The sequence below is a fragment of the Melospiza melodia genome, chromosome 4 (genome assembly GCF_035770615.1).
Source record: "Melospiza melodia melodia isolate bMelMel2 chromosome 4, bMelMel2.pri, whole genome shotgun sequence".
NCBI lineage: Eukaryota > Metazoa > Chordata > Aves > Passeriformes > Passerellidae > Melospiza > Melospiza melodia.
The window spans coordinates 95,647,689-95,656,705 of NC_086197.1; the positions used below are offsets into that span (position 1 = coordinate 95,647,689).

At 42.5% G+C, this 9,017-nt stretch overlaps 1 protein-coding gene across 1 annotated transcript; it reads right to left on the reverse strand.

Annotated features, from left to right (window-relative positions):
• Nucleotides 1–620: 620 nt before the first annotated feature.
• On the reverse strand, nt 621–8,801 carry RERGL (RERG like). Its single transcript, XM_063155657.1, has 5 exons — nt 8,733–8,801; nt 8,547–8,603; nt 5,082–5,155; nt 3,887–4,035; nt 621–2,763 (listed from the first exon to the last, which is right to left on the reverse strand). Exons 1-5 carry the CDS (start codon nt 8,782–8,784, stop codon nt 2,481–2,483), a joined length of 615 nt encoding a protein of 204 aa, XP_063011727.1. The 5' UTR covers nt 8,785–8,801; the 3' UTR covers nt 621–2,480.
• Between the last annotated feature and the right edge of the window lie 216 nt (nt 8,802–9,017).

Consider the following 9,017-nt stretch of genomic DNA (forward strand, 5'->3'; position numbering starts at 1 on the left):
TTTTAAGTATTTTTAAAAGCCGTTATTTAAAAAATACATTTAGAAAGGGATAATATGTATTTGCTTTAAAATACTGCATTCTTGTTCATCTGCACTTATCAGCAATGAAAGAGAAATGAAATCCTGATGCAGAGAACACCAAATTTTGTCTGTGCTGGGTGTTTTAGTGTGCTTGAGTCTTAATCATCCTGTTTCTAGATGATCCAGCTGTTTCAGGTGGTTTTCAGGCGAACTCATGGCCCTGTAGGTGACAGCTACTCTCTGTTCCAACACTTACTCTATACAGTCAAAAAAAGACTATGGGTTCCATCTATCTGAAAGCCCACATTCCCAGGAATATGAACACAACAAATTGGCCTCTCTGTGGCTGTTTTGACTAATTTTTAAAGGATAAAGCAATATTTTAAAAGGTTCTCTTCACTGCTTAAAGGTAGTGAGGGTTTGTTCATTGTGCTCAGCAAACGCAACCAGAGTTTCTCTTTGGTGCAAGGGCCTGACTCCCAGATTTACCTTCTCTAGTCTGAATTTCAGATGTGCACAGTGCTTCCCTTTTATAGCAGTCAAAACTCTGTAGCTTTATACCAGAGTAAAGGGAAAACAAAACAAAAATCATTAATACATCCATCTTATATCCAGTTTATTTAATACCAGAGCAGTAAATACAAGTAAGAGTTCTGGAATCTGGGATTGCTAGAGCAAGGTAAAGCTACAACTCCGTTGGTAGTTCTGGAATCCTATGTGGGCTGGGAATCTGAGGGGTGTATATGAGTAATCTGCACATTCAGTCTCATAGATATTGACCATACACTTAAAATGCTCCTGATATGGCAGAGCAGCATCTGCAGGAAAACAAAGCAACCCTGTGCTTGTCAACTGAGAACTATTTCCAATATTTTTAGTCTTATAACAAGTGAAATAAGCAGTACCTTTTGCTTAAAAAAAGTGATCTTTGGTCAACACAATTAAATGTGCTTTAGTACTATTTTACAACCTTACTGCTAAGATTATATATAAACCTTTTTATGTTGTCTTAAGGGTGAACACTCAAAAACTGAAAGTAAAAAAAAATAAAAGCTGAAACTTTTTAGTTTCAATGCAGGTAAAATTTCAGAGTAGAGGTAGGCTCCAACTCAGCATCCCACAAAGACTGAATCCCAGCTGTCCCCTGAGTGGGTAGGAGGCAGCAATTCATCTTCAGATCACTTCCCTTTCATAATTTCTGTATGAGAACAGCACTTGCAAACACTCTGGGCTAAGCCCTTATTTAGCTGTCCAGAGTAAGAGCTCTGAATGTCAACTGCCAACACGTTTAAACCCAGCTGATGTTTAATATCCACATCTGAAAGTGTAACCAGCGGTACTCGGTGCTCTCTCTGTGGCATTTCAATTCCACAGCCATGAGTAGCTGTGAGGACATTGGTTATTAGGAAAAACACTCTCTGTGAGCACAGGTCTCACCAGCAGGCTGACCTTTAAATCCAGGCAGATATCCTGCAGAACCTGTGCTCCTTACCATGTGCCTTCCAAGCTGCTGCTGCCATCTGAGGTTGAGCAGTCACACCCACCTTACAGCTAATGAAACTTTTGTTGGAGCTGACAAAAGCTGCTCTGTGGAAGGGATGAACCCAAGCCTTATCCTGGCCCTTGCTGTAAAATTATATCACTCAACAACCACCTTGCCAAAACAGCCCAGCGCTCACTGAGTAACATTTCACCAACATTTCAGCTCCCACACTCCTCAACCCTCTCCACTTTCTCTCATCACTCATGGAATAAAGAAAAAAAGATACTGAAACAGGAGACAATACTGCTTTATCTGTCTGCTTCCCTACTTCTGGTGCCTCTGCAAGGCAGCTCTGCAGGTAAATACTTTTTGTAGACTTGGTGTCTAAGCATTGAATTCATATGAATTTCAGCAAGTGTAAGGCACACAAGAACCTGAGTTAAATACAAATACACTACCACATGAAGCCTGCAGTATTTTGCTTTTCTTAGTGCAAATGTTCTTGCACACACACAAAAAAAACCTACTGAGGATTCTGAAGTAAGATTTTGATCAGCAAGACTGAGTTTACTGGATATTGTGTGGTTTAGTGGTAGATTTGGTAGTGTTTGGTTAATGGCTGGTTTTGATGACTTTAGGGTCTTTTCCAATAGAAGTGAATCTGTGAAATTATAGATCTGTTTATACCTCAGTTGCACCTAGAAGCTCTATCCAAGACCATGCTGGTGTTGAATAAATACAGACTAAACCTCTCCTCTGGAACAGCTCACAGTTTAAATGGCACTGCCCTATACAGTAAATCTGCAGCAGAGCTGAAATAGAAGGTCAGATCTTCCAGGTCTAGACCCTACTGTCTCCCACCTTTGGTTTCTACTGTCTTACTCCTCCACATATTGACCTTTGGAGGAAATTCAGTGAATCCCAAGAGCTCAGCTCCATTATTTCAGCTTGTTCCAACTTCAGGACTAACCCTCTCTTACACAGATTTCCTCCTCTTCCCAAACACATTGTTGATCAACTTGGCCATTGACTTGGAGCCGCTTGATCGTCTCTTCTCCTTCACTTTGGAGTTGGCAGTGATGTTCCTCAGCACCTTGGTGAACATTGCCACAACCTCCTGATAGTGCTCTGCTGCTGACAGTTCACAGAATTGGCACTTGTTGTCTATTGCCAGCTTCTGTCCTTCATCCCAGCCAACCTCCCTCATGTGGCATAGATCCTGTTTATTGCCAACCAAAAATACTGATGACTCGACCATCCTGAAATGAAAAAGGTTCCAGTAAGAGAAAAGAGATGCGCAATGCTGTGTTATGTGCTGTGCTAAGTTCAGTGTGTATGAAAAGTATGTATGGATAACAGGCATTTCAAAATAACCCATAATGAGCTAACCAAACCCCTCACCCTGCCAGGAAGAATTCTAGTTTTCCATTTGTCAAAGGATTTTCCGGACAAGCTGTTCTCTACCAGTAGATTTTCGTTTTGGTTTTCTCTACTCAAAGATTTAATGTTTTGTTAAATCCACTGCTTTTTTTTATGCTCTGTGCTGCTGAGTATATTGTCAGCACCTGGACTTCATGAAGAAGCAACCTGATCATTATCTCCATTTGCAGGTCCAAGAAACAGATCAGGGTCAGTGGCATAACTCAGAAAGAGACACAGGAAATCTAATTCCAGGCTTCTGCTAAAATCATTCCTTTTAGAAATTTTTCCTTAATTAAGGAAAAATACTATTTTTCTTCCTTAATATTTCCTTAATTAAGAAAGGTCAGCAGTAAAACAGACAGAAAAATGGGGCTTTTACTTCTCTTCTGATAAAGGTAAGGGATTTCACTCTTTTATTTAGAAAGCACCTCACCTGACTGATGCAGGAATACATACCCCCATCCACACTCACACCTGCAGTTCTGGTGATTTTTCTTTTTAAGTGCTTTCTTTCTTTCCATATGGTCACCCATGTGCACAAATGATGCTGGGGTCATCACCAAAGGCAGTTTAGGAGATATTTGTGGTATTACTTTCCTTTATTGTGGGAAATGTTTTTCTTCACCCTCTGCATTTGTGCATCTCCATTGGTAATGGAGTGGGAAAGTAAAAGCACAGACTGACTGTGCCAGGCTTTTTTACCTGTGTAACACAGCAGAAATGTTTATGGCAATAATTAAAATACTAGTTCCGTAAGAAATAAAAACAAAAATCCCAATGTACTTGGGTTTGGATACAGTAAAATTGATTGTAATTTGCCACACATTTTACCCACAGGTACCTTGTTGGCATTGCGTTACATCACTCTGTTGCTGCTGGATTTTAATTGCTGCTAGGATAGCCTGCAAGTTCACAAAAGGGTTTTGCTAAGGGGGAAAAAAAATAAATAATGCCACTTACTTTTTACAAACTCCTATGTGAGACTCTCGGATCCTGTAGAGCAGGGCCTTGGCAAAGGCAAAGGATGCTCTGTCACTGATGTCATAGACAATGATAAATCCATCAGCCCAGTGCAGCTCATCTGCCAGGGACAGCTTCCCCTGCTGGGGCTGAAAGAGGTGCAAAAGAACACAGAAAAATGATGTTACTATTGCCACTCCAGAGCCTTTTCTCTGTTGCTGTGAATGCCAGAACATGGTAACCTTCATTGCAGAAGATATTTAATAGGTCTAGGTACTGGCATAGTGCTGCTCCAAAAGCCTTGTAAATACCCAGTATCAAAAATGGCACTTTGGATCACTGATTATGAAACATTTACACTTTGTTTAAGCAGTGAAATTCCCCAACTTCTACAGCCATTGCTTAAAATTCTGCAAGGTTACATGAGAGTGAAACACACAGGACATCAACATTTGTGTGTTTTGTAGTTGTAGCTCTGGTTTGCTTGTTCCTAATGTTCTGACTATAGTAAGCTTAAGGATTTTCTTCATTTTTCTTTCCTCTTTGAATTGTTCAACTTTCAAACACTAATTACCCATATGTTAAATTTCTGAAGAGCTAGGGGGAAAAAAAAAATCTTCTTTCAATCTGCAGTTGAGTTTAATAAATCTAGTGACAAAAGTCACTTGAGTGATATTAGGGTTGTACTAATCCTTGACCCTCTTCACACCAAGAAGCTGCCACACTTCTGATTTCCAGAAAGCAACAGCTTTAAACTGTCCCATTAGGCAAAGGAGTGTCATTTCAAAACTATTTAAAATTAGCTTATTCCTGCACATGACTTGGCAGCAGCTAGCAAGACCATAGGACCTAAAATAGATGGAAAACTGGAAGCTAATCAGAAAAAAAAAAAATAATCACTTGCTTTGCTAAACAGACAAAGTTAGGCCTTGTTCCTAAGGAAAAAAAAATGAGACCAGACAGCTCAGAGAGTGCTAGCACAAATATGTGCAACCAAAATCTCTCCTGCTAATGGGGAAGTACTCATTAGTTCCAAGCCCCAGCAACTATAAAATTTCAGTCTTTAAAAAAAACCCTAAAGAGCAGGCACAAATTCCAGGAATTAAAACTTTGTAACCCCTTGACCCTTTTTACCATGTACACAGGTAATGAAGAACAGCTTTTCTTTATCCTCTTCCTGCTGCTAAATACTTACCTGGGAACAAGGGTCATAAATTTCCAGGTGTATCTGCCTCCCATCCAGGCACAAGTGTTTGGTGTAGATGCATTCTAAGATAGATAGTATCCAAAGAAAAACAGTGTTACTGACTGGGCATGACAGTGAAAAGAAAAGGCAAGAGTGAAATTTGATAACACTGAGGATTCCTTCAATACTGGTTATTTGATTCGTTTCCCAAGAAATTTAGAATTCTTTTGTCTCTGATCTGTTTGGTTTTGTTTTTTGTTGTTTTTTTTTTTTTGTTGTTGTTTTGTTTTTTTTTTGTTTTTTTTTTTTTTTTTTTTTTTTTGCAGGTGAGGAAGGTTGTTAGGGAAGGGGGTTTTGTTTGGAAATTTGATAATACTGAGGATTCCCTGAATACTGGTTATTTGATTGGTTTCTCAAGCCATTTAGATTTTTTTTTTGTCACTGATCTGGTTTCTTTTGGAGGTAAGGAAGGTTGTTGGGGAAAGTTTTTTGTTTGCTTTGTGGTTTTGGTTTTTATGACTGGTTGTTTGCCTTTTTTTCTCAACACACACTGGAAACAAACCTATTGAATTTTGCACCAGTCAACCCCTCAGGCAGACCAACACCATTCTCCGTGGTGCTCCCATCAAAGTCTTGGTAAGTGAATAGTTTCAGACTCTGCTTTTCCTCTTTCAAAACAGAGGTGAGTGGAATTCACAATCCTCACAATCAGCTAAATGCTGATCACCATTCAGCTTGATACCAGGGCTCAGGATTATCAAATGTGCAGCTCTGATTCTGCACAGAAGTGTTATTAGCAATAATATTTATTTACCATGGCTTCTGGTGCTTTAAGAGTTCTCATACCAGGCAGCATTAGACCAGGAGTATTTACAGCACCATGTCCTCAGGATCTAGTCCAAAAATATTTCTGCAGTGTCTCAGATTTAGGACTCTCCACCAGCACTGGGAACTCTACTGCAGACACACCATCACTACTATTTAAAGCAGCAGGATGTCGTGAGCAAGGGTAAGCAGTTTGTGGTTGCCAACAGCCTTTCTACACTGTGATTTGTCATTTTCTGAGCTACAGGGACAAGAATTGGTGTTGACAGTACAGAAAACACACTTAAAACTGTGTAATGAGGGATAGCTCAGTGATCTCTGGAACTCAGCATCTTCAGCATTCCTCATGCTCATCTTAAGAATTCATCTGATGATAAACTATCAGTCCCAAGCATCTCAGGGTACAAAATCTACAGCCCTTTGCTTGTTTCCTTAATTAAACCAACTTCTAATTATTATTATTTTGGCTCCACTAATGGTGGCATGATCTTTATTTTACCACCCCTATTACCACTTTCCTCATCTCTAGAAACAGTGCTAAACTCATCTTCCAACAATCATTTGTTAAAAAAATGAAAATTTTCTGGGGGTTTGACATGCCTTTTACAGGACTTGCAGTACTGGAGGCTGGGAACAGAACCTGGTTTTGGTTGTAGGTGGTTTGGAACACACACAGAGCACATAATTTTTTATGTGGTAGCTTAGACCTGGAGCAGCCAGCTGGGACACAAAGTGTCTGCTCACTTTATGTTTGTATAATAACAAATAATGGCAGAGCACACATGAACAATTGTAGCTCTTCCTTCAGAATAAGTTCATTTGGATATATTCTATACAATTCAGCTTAGTGCTTCTTTTCTCTTTGTTACTTACAGATCCTTAGAAGCTACCCTGATTCCTGTGGGAAGGGGAAAAAAGAAAAAAAAGCATGGAGAGAATCCTTTACTTTAGCAGGGAGAGTGAGGTAGAGGGCAATCTCTGTTCCTTGTTAACTTTGTCCTTCTTTTTCTCTGTTTTCTTTCTTTTTTTTTTTTTCCTCTGTTCCTCATTAAGTTTTTCCTTCTTTTCTCTTTGTTATTTACAGATCACTAGAAGCTACTCTGATACCTGGGAGGAGAGGGGGAAAAAGCATGGAGAGAATCCTTTACTTTAGCAGAGAGAGTGAGGTAGAGGAGGGCAATCTCTGGTCCTTGTTAAGTTTTGGGATTTCTGCCACATCAGCTGGGTTGGCAGCAACACTTGCAGAGTTATTTGTGATTCAGCTGAACAGTATTTCCAGCAGGGGTGTAAAAGTTCAAGTCCTGCTCTGCCACCTTCCTTGATCTAGAAGTGCCTTAATTAAAGTGGCAGAATGGCACCAAAGTGACATTTAATCCCGTGACCAGCCAGGTTTTCCTCAAAGCCACCAAAGCAGCACCCTCCTGCCTCACTGGGGGATCTCGTGAATGCTTTGATTACCCACCCGTGCTGATAAACAATCTGAACATGCCCTGCAGCCGAGGAGGGGATATTCGGTAGAACAGGTCTTGTTTTGGGGCTTTTTAGCATATTTCTTTGCTCTCTTTGATCAAGCTGACTATACCCCACTCTCAGCCTGGCTCTCTTCCCCTTCCCAGCTGCTGTGAGAGAAGCCATCTCCCCCCAACTCACCCCTTCCCTTTTCCCCAGGGCTCACACCCCAGCAGGACCCCCCGCCCATAACAGAGAGGGAATTCCCATCTCCCTGCAAAGTTCTACCACACCCAAATCCTCCATCAAATCAGCGCTTGGGGAGCCACAAGGGGAAAAAACACAGCGCCTCGTCAGGAAAAAACTTTACAGTTCACAGTAGGAGTAATGGGATATTGTTGAGAGCAGCTGTAAGCAAGAAATGCTACTCCACTTTCTACCATTTAAGCACTTATATCTGCTTTTTTGGAAGCAGTGCTTCTGAAATGCACTCTGTGCTTTGCTGTTTAAATCTTTACTTTCAGGATAGGCAAACCAAACTATGGATTTGTGAAAGAGCATGAGTTTTACAGGTTTCAATAAGACAGATAAAAAGATGTGATGCATTGTTTTCGTTTGAAAAAGAAGTGAGTTTTTTGGCAGTTTGGCGGTCAAACTAATTAATTATGATATTTGAATATCAGCAGTACCACCCTCTTTGCTCATCATTTCTGTTCAGGCACTTTTTCACATAACACTGCACTGTCTTAGCTCTGAGCCATTGCCTCCCCCTAAACGCAGTTTCTGTGTCACATATTTGTATCAACATACATCTAGTGCTAGCTCTCCCCAGGGGAAAAACCTCCATCCTTCCATTCCTCCCTTCATCCTTCCATCTATCCCTGCCTCCATTCCTCCACCTATCCCTCTATCCTTCCATCTATCCCTGCCTCCATTCCTCCCTCTATCCCTCCACCTATCCCTCCATCCCTGCTTCCATCTATTCCTCCATCTCTGCCTCCATCTATCCCTCCATCCATCCCTGCCTCCATTCTTCCATCTATTCCTCCATCTCTGCCTCCATCTATCCCTCCATCCATCCCTCTATCTATCCTTCCATCCATCCCTCCATTCCTTCCTCTATCCCTCCATCCCTCCCTCCCTCCCTGCCTCTGTCTGTCCCTCCATCCATCCCTTCCATCCCTCCCTGGGTGCGCTCACCGGCTCCGGACGCGTACTCTCCGATGAATCGCCGGGTCAGGAACCGCACCGCCAGCGCTGCGTGAGGGAAGCAGAGCCAGGATCAGGATTAGCAGAGCCGGGACTATCAAACCCGGGATCAGCGGGGCCTCTCCTCCCCCTGCACCAAACCCCATCCATTCCCTGTTTCCCCCCCTTCACCCTTACCCGATTTGCCGGCCCCGCTGCCGCCCAGCACGGCCACCTTCACCTCGCCCATGGCGCCGCCGCCGCCGCCGCCTGCGCGCCTTTAAAGCGCCTCGGGCGACGCCGCCCCGCAGCCCTCAGCCCTCAGCTCTGCCCGCCTCCTCCCGCCGGGGACGTGCAGCTCCCGAGGATTCTCAGAGGCGCCTTCCTCCTCCTCCTCCTCCTCCTCCTCCTTCACCCCTCCTGTGCCCCCCGGCCGCGCCAACTTCGTGAGGGGCCCCTTCCTCCTCCTCCTCCTGTGCCCTC

Coding starts and splice junctions, on each gene's coding strand:
- RERGL (XM_063155657.1), bottom strand. CDS start 8,784: ATGGGCGAGGTGAAGGTGGCCGTGCTGGGCGGCAGCGGGGCCGGCAAA. Junction 4,036..5,081: donor TTTATGACCCTTGTTCCCAG/GTAAGTATTTAG, acceptor CACCTCTTTCAG/CCCCAGCAGGGGAAGCTGTC. Junction 2,764..3,886: donor CACATAGGAGTTTGTAAAAA/GTAAGTGGCATT, acceptor TTTTCATTTCAG/GATGGTCGAGTCATCAGTAT.